At 39.2% G+C, this 24,668-nt stretch overlaps 1 protein-coding gene across 1 annotated transcript; it reads right to left on the reverse strand.

Moving 5' to 3' along the window:
* Positions 1-1,093: 1,093 nt before the first annotated feature.
* Positions 1,094-24,180, reverse strand: adgrg1 (adhesion G protein-coupled receptor G1). Its single transcript, XM_032560860.1, has 15 exons — positions 23,748-24,180; positions 13,418-13,490; positions 10,569-10,840; positions 10,257-10,443; positions 10,039-10,078; positions 9,742-9,841; positions 7,785-7,910; positions 7,548-7,664; positions 6,793-6,835; positions 6,591-6,697; positions 6,317-6,432; positions 5,293-5,555; positions 5,103-5,202; positions 4,068-4,345; positions 1,094-3,481 (listed from the first exon to the last, which is right to left on the reverse strand). The coding sequence occupies exons 2-15, from the start codon at positions 13,479-13,481 to the stop codon at positions 3,354-3,356; spliced, it is 1,941 nt and encodes a 646-aa protein (XP_032416751.1). The 5' UTR covers positions 13,482-13,490; positions 23,748-24,180; the 3' UTR covers positions 1,094-3,353.
* Between the last annotated feature and the right edge of the window lie 488 nt (positions 24,181-24,668).

Raw genomic sequence — 24,668 nt, forward strand, 5'->3', positions numbered from 1 at the left:
TTGAAAGAACATCTGTGAGAAGCTATTTTCAAGTCCCAGATTCTCAGTCGTGTTTGGGTCTGGACTATACTAACCCATCGCTGTACTTTGGTCAAACCCATCCTGCTGTAGAACTGGCTGAATGTTCAGCGTCCTTGTCCTGCTAGATGAGCTGAGCCCCAGATTGAAGTCCTGTGGAACATTTTCTGTCAGATTTAACAAAATCTAAGGGAGGGGGAGCCACGTTTAATTGGCTGAGATTAAAAGCTATCAAATATATTATTTGTTGAGATGCATGTGTGAACAAGTCAAGCTCAAACATAAAGATTACGCTCCTTTCATCAGATTGTAACTTTATTTACACAAGATTATTCTTTACACTTTTACAAACTGAACTTGCCGATTCCCTAAATTCTTCTACTTAAAATTTCTTAATTTATCTCTGCTGAACCAATCAAATCAAACTGAGTCTTATTCTCATTCTCAATAAACACATAAAACATTTTTATATCTGTGGTCTGTGTTAAAATTCAAGCGTTTATGGGAGGCCCCTGATGGTTTGGGGCCCCTAAGCAGCAGCTTAGTTCTCAATTGGGCCACCAATTACAATCAATTTTGTACATTTTATTAGAATTTTACATAAGAATTTTTGACCAGAGCCTTGTTTTAGTGAAGTCCATTTACAAATTCAAAGCAGCTGGTTACAAGAGCATTTTATTTGGGGGTATCAGAGTAAAGCGTTGTATCCATAGGATCCCCACTTTTTAGATTACTTTTCAGATAATCCATAGAAACAAGCTTCTCAATTATGTACCACTGTGTTGGTTTCTCACCTAAAACCCAAATAAGATGCAGCCATATTTCCACTCAGGCTCTTAACACCTTCAGAGCTTTATTAATGTCTTCATGTAGACAGGAAATATGTAAATAATATTATGACTGGGTTTAATAGATTATGTCAAACAAAACAAAGCCTTCCAGAATAAAGTCCAAAAGAAGTTCAATAAAGTGAACTTCTTCTGGACTGAAATATATTTTATTGTTTTTGTTTTACAGAATGTCCTTCATTCTGCTCTCTGGTTTTCACATAGATGATCAAAAACAAGTCAGCTACTTCTGGGTCTGAAGTGTTTATTTATTTATGAAAAAGCTCAAATAAATGGCCAAGGAGGAGAATATGAGCCAAACACCAAAATAACAAGTTCTTCTTTATATTAATAAAACATGTTTTATTAATATTCCTTACAGACATATACAAAAGGCCAGATATACATAAGGATTTGACTGAAAAATATTCTTTCAAAATAAAAAAGTGCAAACATCACAGCATCTAAAAACATGTGTTCTTCTGGGAAGGAACATAATTTATCCACCAAACCTCTAAATGTGTGGATTAAACTATTTCTGCAGCAGTAAATTGTTTTATTTTAACTTAAAACACATTCCATGCTTTATTATTCTTCCTGAATACATCAAAACATATCACATTTTTCATTACTAATGCCCACTGGGTGTACATCAAACTAACTGAAGCTAAGCAACACAACAGCAGTATAAAGTGCTATTTCACTATTCAACTATCAATTACAAAGGCACAGAACAGAAAATGAGCAAACATCTGAAATATAAAAGCTTATCTTCAATAGTAACATCTAATCAGAGCACAGTAGCATACAGATATTAAGCTTCACGTTTCTGTGTGTTGTAGAAAAGCTTAACGACTTTTCTAAATGATTCTGAATCTGAACTAAAGCCGTTTAATCTTCAACTAGAACCAGTCTAGGGATTCTGCAGCTCAGGCTCCGGTCCTGAGTTTGGACTTCCTGAGGAACTGGGAGGCGGTTCTTTCATACGAGCAACTCATCAACTACTTCTACTTTAGTTTACAACTGAAGTAATGCGCTAGAACCCCGCATATTCTACTTTCATATTTTCATCAGACCGAACATTCACTGCACAAGCTTGATTTCCTGTTTATTCACAAATATCGGTGTGTAAAAATATCGCCTGCGTCTCAAATGAGGAAGTCAGATTATATATTCAATGTGAATATAATGAAGCAGAGAAAATACAAAATTTTGCTAATATTGTGTTTTCAGTTCTTTAATCCCAAACAGAACCAAAACTACTGAAGGAAACAAAGAAGAATTATCTTGTAGCTTCACAGCAACGGACCCTGCAGTGATTACTGAAAAGTCAACGCCATCATTTCCTTATTACAAATAGGAAAAAACACAAAAACATGTGCTTCTCTGTCCTAAAAATTAATAAGATAACTTCCCATCAGTGCTTTCTTTAAAACGTCTCACCAAATCTTTTCACTTTTCCTCGGCAGATTTTAGCTGATTCACGATATAATTATAGAATTGTACATTTTTATACAACTTTCCAGTCAGAAACAAACCTCGGTTATTTATATTCTGATCAGACGCAATGTCACACTGTGTGGGTGTGTGAGCGAACGTTAAAAACAGGACGCCGCTATTTTAAAACAATCGCTGACTTATTGTGGAGAGGATATTTCAAACAGTCTTATATTAGCATGTAGCATTGCTAGCAGTCTCCTTGTGAATTCCCCTGAGAATTTATCCACACCAAAGAGTGTGATCAACATGCTTGTGGTAGCCGTTATGCTAACGTTGTTAGTGTTACAGATAAACTGAGCATTTTAGCTACTTTTTCATATAATAGACTTTGTTTTGGTGCGTTCACTGACTGCAAAAATATTTTAGGACTCAGCTGTCAGCGTCCATCAACCTGAAAACAGTCAGATTCTGGCAGTATGTTTATTCATGAAACATCTGATTGTTTTCACAGACCAGTTATATGCCAGACGCTAGATGATGTCACTTCCAGGTGACTGGTGTCAGCATGTGAAGCTGCTAATTATGTTGTTGTGTTGTGAAAAGCTCCAGGATCTACATGTAATGCAGGAAGAAGGTCCATTAGAAAACAATCTGCTGTCAGAACCGAACCCACACGGAACACAATCAGTTGTTCTTTGCTGCAAAAAAGTGATATAACTGATAGATTATTATAAGGTCCATTAAATAAAATATGTTGAAGAAAAGCTGATATAGAAAAGCTTAAATAATGGATTTTGGTCTCTGAGAAGCCCTTCAAATGGAACAAGATATCAGTAGCATGTTAGGATGATCATACCATATCATCATCACAACCTTGACTCTAAGTCAGTGGTTCTTCCACTTAACTCTGCCTCAAAGTGATTGTATCGATCTTATTGGTTCAGCCAGTGCTCGTTCTGTCAGTGTTTTCTGTAAGAACATCACAACGCAACAAACTCACAGGAAACCTGAGCTCAGAACTCTGCCTCTGTGTCTCACAGTCGACCTCACACCTTGAACTCGGAGCGGCTAGCTGTTCTCGGTCGTCTGCAGCATGTGATTCTTGACGGACCCGGAGCTGGTGCTGCCTAAAACCGACCTCCTGGCCTGTTTCCGGACCCAGTTCATCATGCAGAACCTCAGCATCAGGAAGAAACCTGGAAACAGAGACAGGATTCAGTCACTAGGTCACAGTTTAGGTTCAAAATGTTTTATGAGTAGGTAACGCAAGCAGAATATGGAGAAAGAACTGACCCAGAGCAATCCAAAGGATAATCTGGACAAGAAATATAAATGTTGACTGCGTGCTAAATACTCACTACTGTTCTTTATTTATTGTTTTTTACTTTTGGATTGCTTGTTGTATTCTGTTTGTGTTCAATACATTCAGAAATTCACTTTAAGGAAAGATAGTGCTAATTATTCTCATGAAAAGGAATGTTGCTGACAGAAAGGGAACTGAAAATAACTTTTAGATCTGGATGAAAACCTTGTGTGGTCCATGTGAGAGGAAGCAGTTTTTAGTGACCTTTAGTAGACCCAAACACTCCATCATTCCTACATTGATACAATGGAACTTATCTCTCTGAGACAACAATGAGTCTCTCTGTGCATCAACAGATTAAAATAGTAAAAAAAAAAAAAAAACTGAATTTAATCACACGAGATAATAAACCCTGAGCTTTAGCAAAAACTAACCATAACAAGTGCAAATAGGACAGGATGTTCACCACTGACACAAACCTTGAAAGGAGTTCAGGAAGCAGGAGAGGAAGAGGATAAAGTCTGACAGTGGCTCAACATTCAGGAAGGTCAGACCCCAGGTTACTCCAAAGAGGCAGCTGAGACCCCAGATGCTGAGGAAAGCCACCCGGTTCTGCTTCCACTCGTCCCTGGTGCGGATCTCCCGGAACACCAGGAAGAGCATCACGACCCCAGAAGACACCAGGACGGCCAGCAGGGCTATGGTGGTGAAGCAGTGAGCTAGTAAGGCGTTTTGTTCATTCAGTTTCATCCAGCACCTGCAAAAAACAAAAACATAAGTCAAAGGGAATGATCCTGAATTCAACTTTTATTGGTTCTGAAACTTTTCCATTCCATAGCCTCCCAAACAGCGTTAGCTTCACGCTGCGGACTCCCTCTGCTAACCCACAGACAATGCTACAAAATATGTAAACACTCAGTAGCTGCTGAAATGTTTTCTCTCACTTTTATTCACTAGCTAGAGGAGCAAAGCTAGCAGTACAGCAAGTAACTTTTCAATAAGTTGCTATAGAATAGAAACAACCTATCTTGTCCCACAGGGGAAACATTCAGATTCAACAGCAGGATCAAGGTGTACAAGTTTACACTGAAGATAAACAAGTGTTAGAAATATATAAAGAACAAGATCAACAATAATGCTAATTATAATACATTGTACAAGATTATAACTAAATACTGTGCAATTATCAAAAATAGAAATACAATTGACTAGGAAGACTATTTTAAACTTAATTTAAAATTTAACTTATATTTTATAGCTGTGATGCAAAAACAGATTAAATTTGACGCTAAAAAACATAACTAAAAATTTATCATTCAAATTTATTTTAGTTTTTTTCCAGTTTCCCTTTCTGAGGCCCCTCTAATGCCCTCTGGTGGCCCCTCAGAGGGCCGCACCCCCCAATTTGAAAAACACTGCTCTAGCAGACATGCACATGTTAGAGCTCTTGATTCTCTTATTTACCACCCAGAAAAAGTCGGATGTTATGTTGGATCAGATGTGAGAAAACTTACATCCGATAAGGATCATCTTTTTTGTCAGCCTGTTCAATTTCTGCCATTCCATAAAAATCCCCCACACCAGCCAGGATACCAACAGGAACAACTGGGAGGACTGGGACAGAAAGTTTAACAGGTCAAACATGATCATGGCTTCACCTTTAAGACAAAGGTCATAGTGTGAAATAACGCTTTCCACGCTCACCAAAACCGATCAGGTACCACACGTAGGGCCGCGGGGAGGGTCTGAACACCATGTAGACCAACCAGAAGGTGTTAAGCACTTCTATCCCCATCCAGGTGAGGGAGCTGAGCAGGGCGTAGTGGAGCAGGGCCCCCACCCAGGTGCACACATCTTCGCCTCCCACGTTGGCCAGAACCCCAGTAAAGAAGAAGAGCAGGCTGAGGAGGGCCAGGGCCAAAGCTAAGCCCAGGTGGATGGCTACAGACTGCTCCTTGGTCCGTCTCCTGATGGGACACAGGAAGAGACAGGAGCAGGTTAGCAAAGAACAAACACAGGAAAAAACAGCAGCGGAAAAAACCCATCTAAACAGACCAACGTTTTATTTTGTTCAGTTCAAGTATTTCTAGAGGCTCTGTTGACATGAATCTCACACCAGATGTGAATAACAACCCAACTAATCCACACATACCAGCAAATATAAATAAACAAGTCAATAAAGTGGAATGGTACAGCAAATATACAAATTAGACAAATAAATCAAGCATTAATTATTGCTCATTGATGAGGTATGAAAAGGTTTCTCATTATCCAAGTAGAGGCGTTATGAGTTCTCTCAAGATTTTCACAACCTTATAGATGCAAAACGTACCGGTGGCCTTGGTTACAGAAATGCATTGATGTGTGAATACATCAATGATTTAAAAGTGAAAAAGACAATTGACCATAAACCAGTCACAACTAGGCGTTCTATTGCTGCTGCAGTATTTCTGACCAATCACAGAGGTACGGAGCTCTGCTAGAGAGATTTAGAAAGAGCTCAAAGTAGCAGATACTGGCTTTCCATGAAAGCCACTGGTGATGCACAGGACTCCACTGATTTGCTGCATAACAGCAAAGCAAAGAGAGTTAATTTCCTGAAGTCATTTTTCCCAATTCATGTAGGTCCTAAAATAAATTAACCATGAAGTTTGAAAAGTCCTAAATCCAGCCAAGTGAAACTTGCAGAAACTCTGGTTTAATGTCGATGTGCTCAGAGTTGGTTCACCTGTTCCTGCAGAAAAACACGATGACCCCGATGCAGCTGATGAAGGACGCTGCACAGCCTACATATGTAATAGCAGTAAGTGCCAGTAGGTGGCGCACCGGTTTAGGCTCCAATTGCTGCAAGAAAACAGTGCAATGAGTAGAGCAACGGGGTGTTGCGCAGTAAAAAATAACATCTTTTGTGTATAAATTCATTTTCATATATAAGAGAAGTAAAATTCAGTCTGATTCTTTGATTTAAAAAAAAAAAGAAGAGTCTGAGCAGCATGTCTCACCACCAGCACTGTGAAGTAAGTCAGATGGTCACACTGGCACTCCGTGTGCCATGATCCTTTCCTCTTTGTCTTGCATCCGAACTCCGACCAGTTCACCTCCAAAGGATCTGCACCATTGAGATGACACCAATAATGGAATCATTATTGAATAAAACACACCGTTGCATGATCAGTTTGTAATCTCGATTCAAACATTTCCGACCTCTGTGAGTGTCCCAGGAAACACATTTTCTTCTGAGGTTCCACTGGAAAAAAAAAAAACAAAAAAAAAAACGCAGGAAGTTTTATTCACACAGATAAAGTTTTGAACGCATGTTTTCTGCAAACTAAACTATAAATTAACTGCATGTTTCCTGTCACCATTTAAAAAAACAAAACAAACTAATGTGAATATGGCAGCCTGATGAGAAGCTGTGCACTGCACACAACAAGCAACAGGTGAAGTTGCCAGCTGGTTTTGCACGCGCAGGAGAGAAACCTGCCGGTGGTTTTGGTGTGTTCTCTAAATCGCTCTGAGTGAGAAACAAGAAGTTGTTTTTGTTAACAGATTTAGAGATAAGCCACATCTGTAATTTTATCCGCTAACACTCTATGCACTGGGCCTTGAAAACTAACACAAAAACCCATTAACTTATTTACAATTAAACTAAGTCTTACAGTCACAAACCTCTGTGTGATTATTTTTTTGGTGATAGACCAAAACAAAATTGTGTGTTTGCTGTCAAGTGGAAGGAAAGTAATAAATGGTTTTCAATTGAACTTTAACAACAAAAGCATGAAGTGTGAAACGCAAATGTATTTCCCTGCTTTACTCTTTCATCAGCCTTCCAACAGCTGGTATAAACGTTGGTTGATACCAGCATTGTTGTACGATTTATTATAAAAGTGTGGAAAAATACACTATTAGAGAGAAGGTTTGACATCAACAAAACATTCAAAGCAACCAAACAAACTTACAGGTATGTATTCATGGTCAAAGGAAATCTTGACCGGCTCAGGCAGATTAGTGATGATCTCATTCTCCACTGAGATTTCCACCACATCCAGGAGAGGTTTGGCGTCCTCAGAGCTTACCTGGAATTTACCCACAGACACACGTTTACCGCCCAACAGCCACATTACACAGAGAACCAGGGAAAGTGGATTTAGCAGGGAAGCAAAACGGCAAACTAAAAGCTTATTGGATCTCCTTACAGTTTCACGCACTGACAGAGAGAACGCCGGGAACACGGAGATGTTCTTAAAGAATGTCACGGACACTTTGCTCGTTGCTGCCATGGCTGGTTTCAGTGCAGAAGGGATGTCGACGGAGACAGAGGTCTACAGACAGAAAACATGCACACAACGTAAATATGTTACAGAGTGGAGACATTTACTTCCTACTCAATCAGGAAAACACCCTCATAGGTCAAGACCTGCCACATAAGCAGAGTACTGCTTTTCTACAAGCGAATGAAGACATTTCTCAGCCTATCAGACCCGTCACTGTGCCACCCTGCAGCTGTTTGTTGCTGTATACACTTGTAATGAGTAGATGTGTCTGCTGATTGCCGGGTGCTTCTTTAAATGACTTTATTTTTAGACACTTTGCTGGAAAATGCCAGCTCTCTACTTGACTTGGCTTTCATGTGGCAAACCTCTCACCTATTTCTCTTCTCTCCATCACTACTGCCCTCTACTTCAGTGAGCATTAAGTCCCCGCTCGTTTGAACCTTGAGCTCCTCGGTGACAGAGTCAACCGTTTTTTCAGCGACTAACAACCTTTAGTTCTAGTTTCATGCAATCCCTTTTCACTCCCCCAAAACATAAGAAATGTTGTTCTAAGGTGTGAAAGTATGTTTGTTCCAGAAAGGTGTGGGTGAAATGTGATACAACCACACTGCTACCGATGTGGTTGAAACGCTGCAGTAACAAATGGACATGTAAAACCGCCATTTTTATGTTGAGTTCTTCAGAGCAACAAGTTAAAAACATAAAATACTTTTAAACGACTGAGGGCTGTCAGAGCAGAGCTGCTTAAGAAGCAACAGAAGCTGCGGTTTACTTGTGAATTGATTCCATCACACAGAGCTGCAGCTGCTCGACGTTAATGTAGAAATTTATAGTAATTAAGCCACTGAATTCAGTATTTATGATTATCAAAAAGAAGAAGTGTTGTGGTGGGTTCATAGTGAAACCAAACTGGGAGGAGAGCGACCAGCAAACCTGCAAACTATGGCTTTCGGTTCCCACGTATCTGGTTTGTTGTTTTTTTCTTCCAGTGACCCAAAAGGAGCTAAAACCAGAGTAAATGACATGACTAATCTGCTAAATAAGTTTGTGTTATGAAGGATGTAGATTCTGCTCTCGAAGAAGATCAGGATGTTTTAGAAAACAGTAATTTGGTGGTGCTGATCCGACTACAGTCAACTCAGCAGAAAGTACCAGACTATTGCTAACTGTGAAAGAGATAAAAAAAAAGAATGATGTTGTTTTAATTATTTTTTATCGCTCAGAACGAGTTTTACATTTTAAGTTTGTGTTTTTTATTACAGATTTGTGACTAAAGGCTGAAGATTTTGTGACAACTTCTACTTCAGTGCTTCTCAAAATATCAGTACGAAGAAGCATTTATGATTGTAGTCATATTTTCTTCTTTTATATTACACACATGTATTTAGCTGCACACCTTTATGAACATTTTATAGAATTTTCACATCTGCAAAAAGGCAGATTTCCCTCAGCATGATGCTGTCGCCACCATGTTCCTCATAGTGTATTTATACCAAGAATACGTTACATCGCGGTGGACCCTATTAACCAAATTAGGTAACAGATTGAGACGACTGTTTCAGCTGGATCTTATTTAGCTGTATCAGGGTAAATGGGACTGAATGAATACATATGACACTTTCCTGATTTTTATTTCTGAAGAAGTTTGAAATGTATCATTTTTCTTTTAATTCGTAATTATGCACCAAATTTGTATTGAGCTGTCACATAAAACCTCAAAAACAGACATTAAAATTTGTGTTTGTAAAGTAATGAAATGTAAAAAAAAAAATCAAGGTGTTGATTTATAGCACAAAATAAGCAAACTTTTGTTTCCAAAAACAGAGCATATGACTTTAGCTATTCTTCAGAAAGTGTAAATATAATATTGATATGAAACCTTTTGCTTTGGTCCACTTGTTGAGACTTTTTCCCCTTTGAAATCTTTCTTCATCTCTTTCTCATATCTCTGAGCACACGGATGTTCGGTGTCGTGAAACCTGTCCCAGAAACAGAAACGGAAACATCTTCAAGCTCAAAAGAAGCAACTTTATCTCAGAGGCACAAACAATGCTTCCTGTTTCAGATGGGTCCTTGATTACAACAGCATTCCAATCAGTGAAATTAGTAGTCAACACAAACACAGATGAGGAAACACTGTCATGAAATGTGGAAGAGGGTGAAAAAAAAAGCGTACCCTTTGACAGAGGTCTGGTTAGCGAGGTCACACAACTTCTCTGTAGAGGAACAAGTTATAGGGTTGGGTCACTTTGTTCACATGAACACATTTAAACAATGAAATGAACAAAAGTGTATATAATAAACTAAACAGCTAAACGTGATTGATGAACAATTTGTGTTGCTAACTTTAACCCATTTCTACATGTTTCATTTAATAAAATCCATCCATCTTACTGCAGTCAGTGAACTCTCCCTTGAAGTTGTAGCCTTCCAATGTTTTATCTGTGATGTCATCATTTCGGACTCTTCCTTTGGCGATACCATATTTTGCTTCAGGCATATTGGCCCCATTACTGAAATCTGTGCAACAATTTTGTGCAGGACTTGAAGGAGGGCAAATAATAATATTTCTTTCTCCAACCTTAAGAAAATAATAAAAACAAAACCAAACAACTGGCTTTTAAAAGACAGTTAAAGGAATACACAATGAAATGTGAGCTCAACCAATCAAAACACAACTAGCATGATCTTCTTTTACTGACTCACCTTAAGCATCATCTGGTCCAGCAGAGGCTCCCAGTGCAGACAGAAGTCCGTATCTGGGTGAATTACGTATTTATCGAGAGGAATCACCTTCATCTTTTTACAGTTGGCAGTGATTCTTCCTCTGACAGACAGAGAACTCTCATTGGCTGAAACACTGAGCCCTGCCAACCAACCAGCCAAACCTGGAGAGACGTCGATGTTCAGGCTCAGGGGTTTGTTTCCGTGGCGCCATTTGCCACAAAACTCCAGAAAAGGGTCATGTTCACTTGAACCTGTTGAAATGACAGATATGTCTATTATTCACGTGAATCACAAGCTTAGATCATTTTTATTTACTTTTTAAAACACTTAATTTATTTGAGTTACCTACAGTTACCTCATGTAACTGGACTTATCATTTCTTCAGAATATGGCTCTCTTTACACTATCAAGAATCTATCACCATCACTATCCCAACAGCAAGGGCCATTTTAACAGGAATTAATCTTCACAACAATAAATTTAAATTCTTATCATGGTAAAACATTTATCACGATAAACAATAAACGTCCGCTCCTAACGTGTAATATTTAGATCCCACTACCACACCAGTCTCACACTTTCACAGATTCTGTTTTGTGTATAAATGTTTTTAATAAAACAATGACGCTGACTGTAAATTGTCAGGCGAGTGATCATATTCTTTCTGTATCAGTTTTAGATACTATATTAATACAGCAGAGTTTAGCTGTAAATACATCCACAAATTCCCTTAAACTGTCATAATGAAAGCTTTTTTTAACAGACTAACATGACTACATGACTGTACCTTCCATACATAGGTCATCCGTCCTCTGCACTCCTTTAGCCTACTATAAGAACTAAGTTATTCCTGAGATACTTCCCAGTGTTTTTGAAGGCAGAGGGCTCCTTCTAATACAGAGCAGGAAATATTAGCAGCTATGATATGCCACTGTCCTGTCCTGACTAAGATAGAGAAGTTGTGAACACCCCACAGCTGAAAAAAGAATCACAGTAATCAAGTAATGATTAAATTAAAGCATGAATATAAATGTCTAGATCAGTTCAATCTGACTAAAAATGTTTTATTTATCCCAAAGGGAAATTAAATGTTGTCACATTGCATATATTTCTTAAATATTAAAATGTTATCTGCATAAAAGTAAATTATTTACTGATCAGATGGATGCAGTCACGGCAATTTACGTCTGACACACTGACATCACGCTGGTCATGCTTTGTGATCACAAAGCGCAGTAGCATATACTGTACATGCTGCAATGTTTTATTAGATTTAGTCATTTTCACCTCTGTTTGATTTGATGTGACTTCAGGAAAAGAGTGTTTCCTGAAGTTTTGGATTAGTGAGTAAAGAATAGTTCTGAGTGGTGTGAATTCCTATTTAACTTTTACTCAAGAAAGAATAAAAAGATCATTTTGCAGATAATTCTTGAAATAGTGATTGCACAAGTGAAAGAGCACCGAGGTCAAGAAGATTTCAAATGTGTCAGCAGAGCTGGTGACCACACCTATTACTGAGGACAACTTAAAAAAGCAGATCGTAGTAAACAGGACTGTTCTTTCACATCTCCGTCTTTTGCTGACAAAAATAGTTTGGTTATTTAATTTCTGTCATTTAAAAACATTGATGATACAACACACAACATTATTTCTGTTCATTTTTATAATGAAGCATTCACATTTTTCAGAAACTTTGAATCTTACAAAAGACTAGGTGAATAAAAAAGGAAGTTTTAATACAGAAATGTGTGTTTAATGAACATAATGTAACTCAGTCTGTAGTTGGGACTCCGTTTGCAAGAATTCCTGCCTCACTGGCATGAAGGAGCTCATCCTGGGACTCTGCAGAGGGGTTCAGGAAGCTCAGGTTGCTTCAAAAGCCACATGTGTAGTCATGCCTCAGATTCTCTACGGGGTTCAGGTAAGGCCTGTTTGCCCGCAAACCAAGCAAAATGACACCACGGTCATTAAAGTAGGAGGTGTGTGCCTTGGCAGCTACTGCCTCCAAAATGCCTCTCAGCATGAAGTGGCTCCTTGTCTGACTTTGGGGAAACAGTGAACCAACACTAGCAATGCTCCTCAAGTCATCCACCCATGTGGATTCTGTTCCTCTCCACTATTCCTCCAGAAGTTGATTTTCACATGAAATACAAAGTTTAGTTTCATTTGAAAGGAAGAATTTGGACTCCTGAGCCATGTCCTCTTCTCCTTAATCTTGGTAAGACTCTTCAGATAATGTCTCTATTTAAAACAATAGAGCGTTTTGAATGTTCTTTACTTCAAAATGCTCTCAAAGTGGCAATGTTTTTACCTTTCACTAATATGCTTGGAAAAAAAGGGCCCAGTGAATGAGCTTTGGTAGCTGAGCCTTGTTGTCAGGGTGTCAGTGACTGGCTACTGGACGACTGTCTGTCTTCTCCATTATTGTGAAGCCATAACAGAACGTTTCTAAATAAAAATGTTGTTTTATTGGTTGTATGCGCTATGTTTATTAGTGCTAAGCCATCAAAACCCGCACTAGTCTGCTGCACTAGTCTGCATGCAATAAGTACAAGTTTCCCAGTTTGAACTGATTTGAATCCAGATATGAGAGGAACCTGATATGGCGGAAGCAGCATAAGCACAAAATAATGGAAAAATATAAATACTAAGACTGGTCTCTGTTATTTCTAATTTTTTACCATCTGTTTTTTCTCAGTTCATTGAAATCACAAATGCCAGAAGTCAACAATGTTTGGATTCATTAAACTGCACCACAGTAAGCTGAAACAACACTATAGCAAGAGCTGAGAATGGACAAGTCCACACTAAGAAAGTTGTTGTCTTACCAGCTGACAGGAGGCCGATGATAAAAAACACAGTCGTTAGATGATCCGCCACGCGGGTCTTCATGGCTGTCAGCTGTGATGGAGAAGCAAAAAAGCAGAAATACAGTGAGAAAAAAGGACAAACCCTGTGGTTTGCAAGTAGAGTGGCATTCAGCAATTAAATAAAAAGTGGCTGCCCATCAACCACAGGGTTCAATGAAAAAAAAGATCCAGTTCCTGTCTATACAAAGGCAAATCTGAGAAAAAAAAAAAATCTAAATTGCCTTTTTGTACAGACACACTTCCTGAGTAAAACAAAAAAGTATCCTGGGGTTCCTCATATTTGACATAATGCAACATTTTTTTAATGATATGATTGTTATCCAGCGGCCTGACCTGCTATCTGTCCTGTTATTTATACTGAATACAAATGAACTCAGGCTGAAAATACACACAAGGATCCTTATGAGCTCTTATCAATGGAAACAGGCCTTCCCTTTAACGGCCAGGCTCCCACATGCATCAGCAGATCGTTCTCGCCGCCTCCCTTTAGCAGGCAGCTTTTACTTTCTCAAGGAGGGTGGTAGCGTAGCCTGATAGCACTTTACTGCAAAAGCAGAAGTTTCCACTGAAACTGTAAAAAAAAAAAATAGACAGGTCTGCACATGTTCCCTCTGTAGAAGGAGAATCAGTAGAGTTCGAGCGCACTACCAGTGGTCTGCTTGGTGAATAGGGCCTTCTTTTGGTTTTCCCTCGTTCTAATTAATGGCACTACTGAACTCGGGATTGTTGTCTGACTGTCAAGGTGAGGCCAGATGGATTTACTTTCACAAGTGGAGCGTTACAGCTTTCAACGTGATGTTCCACTTGATGTATATGTGAAACTGCATTAGAAACAGCTTTAAGTTTATTTCAAATGTAATGGACGCAGAGTCGAAAAAGAAAGGAGAAAAGAAAGAGCGAAAGGTGAAGGAAAAGGTTAAGAAGGAAAGAAGCCTAGAGAAAACACAAGCAGACATCCTAGACGTCTTTACTGTTGGGTTTTGACCCAAACATGTGACAATGATGTCATTAAAACCCCATAACTGTCATGAGGACACTGCTGTCCACATGGACTCATTGGAGAACATGTAAATATTTTGAGGAAGAGAGTTAAAAAATTTGATGAGGATGTGAAAACTGGGCTGAAACCACATCTCCTTCAAGAACTACAAAGAAGGCCTCTGAAGAAAACTACACCAGGTTGCATCATACTTTCAGAGAACCATGTAGTTCCTACTAGACGTACTTGCAAATTGATCCGTCAAATACAGTCTGCCGCTTGAAGTGTTCTCGGTTTCAGCCAAAGATGCCAGCTCACCAGACTAACTTCCGAGTGTGACGCGCTATAGACGCTCATCGCCAACGTGTCGGTGAACAAGCTAGCCTGAACTCCACAAACAACTGCAGGTATGAGTCTGAAAACAAAGCAGAGGCTGCTTGTGGGAGCACGCTGGGTTTCTGTACAACGTGCGTGACAGACAGCATTTGTGGAAAGAGATGCAGACAGATGCTGACGATTGTGGAAGGGAAACAGAGCAGTTACAGATCTTCAAAACATCACAGGACAGACAGGAACTGGTTGAACCACAGACAATGCAGAAGGGCAAGCAACAGCAAGAAACAAAGAGATGAAAAGCTACGAAGACAAGAAACCATACCTAGTCACTCAGACATCTATATATAAACAAGTACACTAGGACACACACCTGATAAGTGAGGAGAACCTGAGGTCAGGTCAAATACATATTGGTTAAAGTGCTTTTTGGTGGCGTTGAAGCAAAACATCCCCATTCTCATTAATGAATGGATTTTTATGCAAGAGTCATGTTTATTACTCTTCATGAGGCCGACCTACAGTGAAAAACCATAAAACACAGATTGGTGTATGTGTGTAAACCTTTACCCTACTACAATACACCCTCTTCTGGTTTGTTATTTTCTCTGTTTAATACGTATGTGACACAGTGACGCCACCATAGGTGGTTAAAGATTGAGCAACGGCTGCTTTACGAACCCACAGAGATAAAAGCCTCCTGAGAAAGCTGTGCAGCGGTTTCATACAGCACAGCGGCTCTGGTATAAACCGAGGACTTGTCCATGTCTAACTAAGGCCTACATAGCAACAGCTCACAATACCAACATCTAACTCCGGTCCTAATACTCAGATTAGTCAAATTCATGTGGCAGAACAGATTTGCTGCGTTGTCAAAAGGTGCATACACCATAAACGTGTATTTCTTACACATTATGTCATTTAGATGAATACCTGAGCTGTGATGGTGGTCATCTAAATTTGGGACAACATTGGTTTCAAAATGCTATCTGGAGTTTATATTCAAAGGAAAACTCCCATTGTCACTCCCTGTGGTTGTTCTGTCTCTGTTGTGATAAGAAACGGTTAGAAAAACAGTCACACTAATTGATAGGAGCCCGTTAATAAAACCATGTGGGAACAGTGAAAGCATCTTTGCAAATGAGTGAAGTTCAAGTGTCAGGCCTTCTAAGTTAAACTTTCAATAAGGACCATCGATACAAACTGCACTGCAGAAACACAAGATCTTGCCAAGTATTTTTGCCCTAGTTTCTAGTGCAAATATCTTAGTACACTTCAAATAAGACAAAACATAAGTAACTTTTCAGCAATACGTGGGAGCTTCTTTTTTAAGTAAATAAGTCATTAATATTGATTTTAAAAGTACTAGCAGGTTATGTCACTTATAACAAGACATTAATTCCATGTTACAAGGGAAATAATTTACCAGAACTCATAACATTTAACTAAAACTGACTCATGTTGTTATTCCTATGCTTTTAATTTTTGAATGAGATAAGAGTAATCATTTCTCTAATTTACTGTTTTCGCTATTCATTCATTTACTGTATTTGTTTATGTACTCACCCCTAGTGAAAACAAGGGCGGTATCAATTCATTTGACCTTTACAATAAAAAAATACTATTGTCAAAACATCATCTTTACACTAGTAGTCTTCACTGGAATCTATCTGTGAATGTCAGCAACGTTCTCTAACTTTGAAGTGGTTGGAACGTGTAAACGCTGTGGATCACAGGGTTCTGGCTAAAACTCACAATTCCAACCGCAGATCTTGCACATCTGCCTCCTTCACAAGGATTTCTTGATTTGCTGCTTATTGCGTGTCGCAATAAGCAACAAATATGACATAAATTGAAACAAACTCATTAATTTCTATTTGCAGAATTTTATTGTTTTTCTCTTTTCTCTCTTTCTACCCAAAACTGGATGACAAAAGTCTTCAGTCTTTGCTTTGGTCTCTACTAGTTGATTTTTTGAAAGACAATTTTGCTTACAGAGACTTCCCAATTCATTTTATCTGTTATTTTGTTAATTTATTTTGGATATTTGAAGCGTCTTCCGGTTCCTGTATCAAATGTTCTTTAGAATTGAAAGTTTATTTATCTTTGAGAAGCCCTGCGACAGACTGGCGACCTGTCCAGGCTGTACCCCGTCTCTTGCCCGAAACGTTCGCTGGAGCATCCCTCCCGACCCCACTAGAGACAAGGGTTTACAAGGCAAAGGCATTTATTCATTGCAACAACTTGCAATGAAAGCTAAAAGTTTTCTTTCACTTCCCAGCTCCTGGCTGTGAGAACGAGCGGCACCGGAGCAAAACGTGCACATGTGAAACTACAATATCGGCGCAGCGCTCCAGAAGCACAGATGCACAACTTCACAGTTTCAAGTCTGGCATGCACACTTATCTCGAAATGCCTCACTTGCTCTCTTTCACACATCAACGCGCCAGGACAGTGATCCTCTTACTACGCCCAGGCAAATCACAAAATCACCCCGGCTCCCCCACCACATCGCTATATTAAGCGGAGGGCTTTCCAGTAAACCCTCCCTTCTGTTGTCATCGCATGGGGGTCTCACTGACTCACACATGCCTGCTGTCTTCACAGGCTTCTCTGAATGTCAGGCTGTGGGAGCAGCGTGAAATGCAGGCAGCAGACATGAGTCAACTGGATGTGTGAGATATTTCAAAATAAACGAAAACAGATTACGTTTGTTTTCAGGCGTACCTATGGTAGAGTTGGTTTAAAAGTTATTCATCTTCAGCCTAACAATGTCAGAATTATTGTATCTTGGGCTGCACAATGGAGTGCATTTTTATCATTGCTGCAATGTCAGGGTGTACAACAAACCCAAAGGATTGTAAGTGTTAGATTTTTGTGAGTATGTTTCTTTTTTCCTTTTTAATGTTTACATTTATCTTTATCTTATTGTTTGGGAAAATATATTCCTTTTTTCATTGTTTTTTACATTGTTAAAATTATTTAAAAAAAATTTTTTTAACTTTTGTTTTGATCTTTTTAGAGCAGGGGTCTCAAACTCCAGTCCTCGAGGGCCGCAGTTCTGCAACTTTTAGATGTGCCTCTGCTGCACCACACCTGAACAGAATAATTAGATCATTAAGGCTCTGGAAAACTGATCAACACAAGGAGGAGGTCATTAAGCCATTTCATTCCGGTGTTTTGTACCTGTGGCACATCTAAAAACTGCAGGACTGTGGCCCTCGAGGCCTGGAGCTTGAGACCCCTGATTTAGAGTATCTACTCCCTTTTAGTAAAGCACATAGCAGGGCACATGCACTAGAAGATGGAAATATCAGACACCTTCTTAGGCAACACAGAGGAAGGTGGCACTTTGTGGCTTGTGTCACTGTGATAGTGAGAGATAAAATTATTTACTCTCTCTTTATCTGGGATTCTGTGACTAGTCAGCATATTTGATGGGATAAACAATAAAAATCTGTTGCCATCGATACTTTCACTGGAGAGAATCATTTTGAGTCTTTTAAACTTCCATCTTGAAGGTCTGCAAAGATACACGTGTGAGAGTTTGTGTGTATCTGCATACTTCTGTCGCTCCAGTCATCTGTTGCCTCTTTCTGACGTACATTTGCAAAACAGAGCAAAGCGTCCCTGTCGTGCGATGTGGGGCATAACAAGCTTTGAAGGTTTCAAAGATCAATGTGGTTTAAAGTTTGAAGGAAGTTCGAGTTAGGTAACAATAAAACAGAACCAGCAGCACATTGGACGACATCCTGGGGCTCCTTCGGAGCCCTGAAAAAGACAAAGCCGCCATACCTGCCTGTTCTTTCCTCTAAATTAGTGTTTATGATGTACAGCAGGCACTTACAGGCATTCTCACTGGAGGACTCTGAAAATGCATAACTATTGTGGCAGATCCTACCAGAGCCATGCAGAATATTATTAGAGGGTACACACAAAACTCTGACCCAACCCACATGAGTACAACCACATCCCCAACGCGAATTATGTGTGTGGTGCACAAACCTTACCCACATAAATACAGGTCACAAGAGCATGACGCGCTTGGCACTAGGCCTGTCACAATAATCAATAAATCAATTAATTGCATAATAAACTAAAACAAACTCAATAATTCAATTGGTATGATTTATCACTTATCTCTTTTTTTCTCTGTTTCTACCAAAAAAACTGGATGATAAAAGTTTTCAGTTTGTTGCTTTTGTCTCAACTAGCTCTTATTTTGGAGCACAGTTTTGTTTACAAAGACATCGTAATTCATTTTATTTGTTTTATTTATTTTGGACATTTAAAATGTCTTCCAGTTCCCGTGTTAAATGTTCATTATAATTTAAAGTTTATTCATCTTTTAGAATGTGCTCTTGCATTATTATTTTGCCGTTACCGTTATAGTCCTTGAAAATGGTCTCAAAATTACAATATTATCGTTTATCACAAAAACGTTTGGAACAATTTATCGCCCAGCAAAATTGACCATCGTGACAGGCCTACTCGGCACACGGAAATATGCCACATTGTGCTTGGCTCACAAAAACAGCAGACCTGATGCACACAATGTAACACACACACACTTATCTGCCTGCAAAGCCTACTTTTTTACAAATTAGACTAAATAATAAAGACAGAAAAGCAAATCCTATCCGTCTGTCTGCAGGCGCTCCTGGTGCCGCCTCCAACAGTCAACAGGCAAAGTCAGGTATAGGAGAACCTAAAGGTAATTTCTTTTCAATTTCATATATATTTCAAAAATTACAATATGAAACAAAACTGCTTTATTCTTGTCCTAATGATTCTGATGATGCAGTATCCTTTAGATGTTGGTAGATCTAACAGTCCTCATCTCTTACATGAGGAAACAGCGCGAGTTCTCGGTCAGATAAGAATGTGCTGAGTTTCGACAGTCACCACCTGATGCACTGAAAGTCCGGCTGTTTCAATTTTTGCATCAGGTTTTCACTTGGATGAGCCCCAGAGAACCATGATAAATGTTTCACAGTCAAACCGCTGCATGTCATTTCAGTCTCCAGCATCTTTGTTTTTGTACAATGGGGAGAAAATGAAAGTACCTGAAGGAAAAACCATCCAGAACATACAAACACTACGGAATATCTACAAGGCCAACTTCTGCTTCTAACCCTAGAGATAGTTTTGAGTTGCGACTAGAGTCTTGGATTATTCCCCAGATCTGAACAAATTGAACAAATGGCTCCTCTGTGCTTCTGACATGACGTTCCTTTGGAATGGTAATCGACTTCCCCTTGAGTCATACCTAACGTGACATGCTACATGGTTCTGTTTTACTGCAGACACCTCACGTTATTCAAATTCAATCACCACTTGAGAAATGTTCAAAGCTTGACAAAAAACACAACCACAATAACCATTAAGCAGAAGTGACCAAGCTTGCACATCAACAGTCATGAGTTTATGCTTACGATAAAAAAAAAAGGATAAAATAAAATAATATATATATATATGGTCGTGGAGACCGCACCTCCTATAAGAACTGCTGTTTTTAACAAGCCTTGTAAATACCACTTCCTGTTAGTCTCAGCAGTGTGACAGCCTTTCTGACGCCTGCAGGACATTTTGAAAACTTTCCGTCACACACCGCATTTTAGGATTGGCACATTATGAAAATATGATTTCACAACATATTTAGAGTGAGCTTTATAGTAAATAACTATGCCCTAAGTTATGGTGGGGTTACTCCTGTCATCCAGAAAACAAATTTCGCTGCACGTAAATTGTTCCTGAAGTTACTGGGATAAAGGATAATATTATTGTTTTGAGACCATTTTCAAGTAATGTAATGGTAATGGCATAATGATGAAAGTAGACCCACTCAAAGATTAATAAGCTTCAACTTCTAACAAATATTTAACACTGGAACTGGAAGATATTTTAAATATCCAAAATAAATAAACAAAACAACAGAAACCAAAAACAAAATAAATTATAAAGTCTCTGTAAACAAGACTGTCCTTGGAAAAAAAAGGTCTACTTGAGACCAACGGACCAGACTGAAGACTGTTGCCATCCAGCTTTTGGTAGAAAGGGAGAGAGAAAAGAGAAAAACAATAAATCATGAAAATGGAAATTATTGAGCTTGTTTTATATTGGTTGATTTACTGCTTATTGTGATTATTGCCACTAATTCAGATTGTGGGAAACGAAGGAGTTTGTCAGGAGAAATGTAGGCAATCAGTATCCTGGACAATGAAATCGGAACCGCAAACCGTGCGAGTCTGTGCAGCTCACTTAATGCACCAATGAGTCAAGAGGAAATTGTGGATAAAAGACAAAAGGTCACCTCACCAGTTTGGCTGCATTTTGGACACTTAAAACAAAAAAAAACCTAATCACTAATTATGGATATTGACTGATCTGAATTGCTTACATCGTGATGCGTTTTTCAGACATATCGCCCAACCCTCACTGCACTTGATGCTCTCTGGAAATTTAAACATCCCCGCATTCTGATTGCATCTGCCGCCGTCTTCACAGGCGATAGATTTAATCTCCTTCTGCTGCACTCCCATGGCAACCACTGAAACCAGTAAGCGTTTCATCTCAACTGCGTGAGTTCACAGAATGTGCCTGATAGGTGATCTCAATATCTCTCTGCTCTGGCACCTCGCCGACATTTTCTAATGTTTTAGGATTGTAACGTTGCCCAGCCCTGCTTTACAGTACTTAGTGTCTGGATGACTGTCCTGGAGCAGTTTTCCAGTCTACACGACGGTGCAGGGAAGAATGCATGAGGAAGAGGAATCCGGGGAACAAAAGCAGCTCTTTGTTGTCAGGCATTAGAGCCGAAGTGACAGCGAGCGTGAATAAGGGTCAAAGATCACGGGCTGATTCAGAGCCTGTTTAAAAGACGAGCTCAAACAGCACAGGCAAACGCATGCAGAGTCCTCAAACGCTGCACAAGGTGTCCATGGAGAGAAGGCGGGGGAATTCATCTTCCTTCATACTCCTAGCAAACGAAATTAGTATTTTGTAGAGTTGAAGAGAACTCTCTCCTGAAGGATAGTGCTGAGCTCACAGTGCTGCAGCCAGAGGCACCGCTAAGGGAGGAGTGCCGATCCCTTCTGCATGCCTGGTTATCACACAAGTTTGGCTTTCTTTTCTGTTGCTGCTTGCTGTGGCTGACAGCGTTCCATGTGACAACGACACCAAATGTCTTCATGAAAGTTAGAATTTCACTGGGCAAAGTGAACATTTACTCACAATCTCTTCCCAAGCAAAACAAGACATTGCTGCCAAACTGGGCCAAAACAGAAAAGCATATCCCCCCCCCCCCCACCAAAAACTCAGACATGGAGCTCTAAGGTCAATGTTGCCGACGTGAGATGCACCCTAGGATGCATTTGTGCTGCATTCTTTGGGAAAGCACCATAGTGATGCACAGTGCACTCCGCCCTGCGTCTTTGGGGAGGAAATTGAAGGAGCAGGTGGAATGCTGCAGATAAGCCCTTTGTGGCTGAGAATAAATCAATAACTACTTCGCTTCCAGACAAAAAAAACAGCAATTTATTAGACCTCAATCACTCCCAGAGTGTACATAGGTGTGGATCAAAGGGTTTTTAGTTTGCCATCAAGTGCTTTCTTTCCCCCACTATAAAAAAATGAAGTCAGCACAAAGGAGAAGAGGTGATCTGCTATGAGTCACCGCTAACGCTTGCATTTCAAAAGATGGGGATTTTTTTATTTTTTTTAAACATTCGTTCACTTTCGGTTTCAAGCGACATCTCTGATCTGCATGTGCTCCTTTAGGAGTCTTTCAAAGGGGTAATTGCCCTCGTTTTACACTTACTTTCACACGTTTTTTTTTTTTTTTTGTTCTTGATGTTCCTGCGAGTGAAGACTTCTGATTCTACACCTTGGCACAGACAGAAACCACATCCTCCAGCTGAACGAAGAGCGGAGGTTAGAACCGTATAAACGCTGCTCGGTTCCTTTAAACACATATTTATTTACTGTGTACAAATGTTTTGAGTGTGTACTTAGTTTCACCCCGAGTTTTTTTATTTTTGGCAGTCAGACAGGGGTCAGCATGGACCGGTTATAAACTAACGTAGCTAAATGATTTCGCCGACCTTGTTCTCCATGCAGCATCACTTTCTCCATCAACTCAATTAGATAACTTTAAACACTAAGAACTGTAAAAAGGAAAATTTGAGCAACTAGGTTACTGACTCTTTTTTTAAAAAAGTATTTCTTTAGGCATTTGTATAATGTTACCAATTAATGTTTTACCTAATTTAGAATTAAAAAAAGAAGAAATGTATATATATATACATTTCTTCCCATTGAATTCAATGAGAAAGTGTGTCCAAACTTTTGGTCTGTACTCAATACAGACCAAAAGTTTGGACAACTGTGTGTCCAAACATTTGGTCTGTACTGTATATATATATATATATATATATATATTTTATTATTATTATTATATTACAGCCCCTACCACACCTGCTGCTGCACAGTCCTGGTTGGCTGACAGTTTTGGACAGAAATGACCCAGTGCAGCCCAGCTACAGCAACAGGTAGCCCAACTAATTAAGCAGCTAATACCAGCTTGTCATACTACTGTTACTTAATAATAGTAGTCTGCACAGTAAGTGCCTAAAGTTTATTACTATGTTGTAGTAGTTGTTGTTTTCTTTGTATCAATACCCCCCCCCCAAAAAAAAACAACTAATAAATACAAAGAAATTCTAGCTAATTAGCTATTACGTTCTTTATTTCTTTTTTTTTTGCTATTACGTTCTTTATTTAACCACAGGTTAAACAATTTGTCAGTGTTAAAGAAAAGAATGTATTCTTGTAATTTTTTATGTGGTTTACTGCTCTTTTTATGTATCATAATAAATGAAATAGTATACTTAAATTCGACGCCTCGGGATTTAGAAACGTCGACAACGACAATAGACTTTTACAGCTAGCAGCTGGTTCAATAATGAGCAGGCTCACCTTGAGGCAGGTCTCCTTCCTTGTAGCTTCGTTCTTTGTGCTTCACCTGGACGTCTGGACCTCAGAGCCTCCTGGTAAAACTTGCAGCCGCTGTTGCAAACCAAACGAGCCCGGAGGAGAGTAGACCAGATGCGGCGTGAAGGAACACAACGCGCGGCTGCAACTTCTGGTGAGAGCGCAAATGAACTGGTTAGACTAAGAGCGAGGCAGGTTGACCAGAGTGGAGGGAGGAGAGAGGGGTAATTCCCTGTCACTTGCTTATTGCATCAGTTGTACATGCGATATAGTTTCTAAATAACGTGGAAAAATGTTCGAACAGAATTAAAAAATAAAAAGTCTGACGGAAAAGCGCGCGTGTGTGAAGCGTCTCGTCGCGAGGACCACTAGGTCCGAGTACGGAGAAGATTCGGTTCGGTTCCCAGCGGTAAAGGAGGGAGAAGTCAAGGCAGCTTCAATACAGATGCACTACTTTCTTTTCTGATTTTCAAAATAAAGTTTCAGGCTACAGCAGAATAGCGCAGACAAGTCACTTCCTCGGCTGCTCCTTGGTAAATGACAGTTTTTTACTTATTGCTTTTCAAAGTTGTTATCTGTTTAGTCATTGACAAACATGTACTTTAACTCTTTCATGCATGAATTATGATCCTTTGTGTCAGAATTTTTTCCCATTTTTAAAATTTTTTTTCTTAAGGCATAAAAAAAGGAATTTTTTTTTGGAAAAATAATTTTTTTTATTTATTTATTTTTTTATGTGATCAGTTGTAATTTTGTCCAAATACAAAGTTGTTATTTGAAAAATACATCAGTAGTATTGTTCCTTAGGGGTTATCTGATGTCACAATATTTTTTTTACTTGCAAGAGTCGTCTACAGTAGAAGGAGGGACCGGGTCGGTTCTCATGCTTTTTTGTCTGTCGGCCAT

This window comes from Xiphophorus hellerii, chromosome 4 (assembly GCF_003331165.1).
Source record: "Xiphophorus hellerii strain 12219 chromosome 4, Xiphophorus_hellerii-4.1, whole genome shotgun sequence".
NCBI classification, from domain to species: domain Eukaryota; kingdom Metazoa; phylum Chordata; class Actinopteri; order Cyprinodontiformes; family Poeciliidae; genus Xiphophorus; species Xiphophorus hellerii.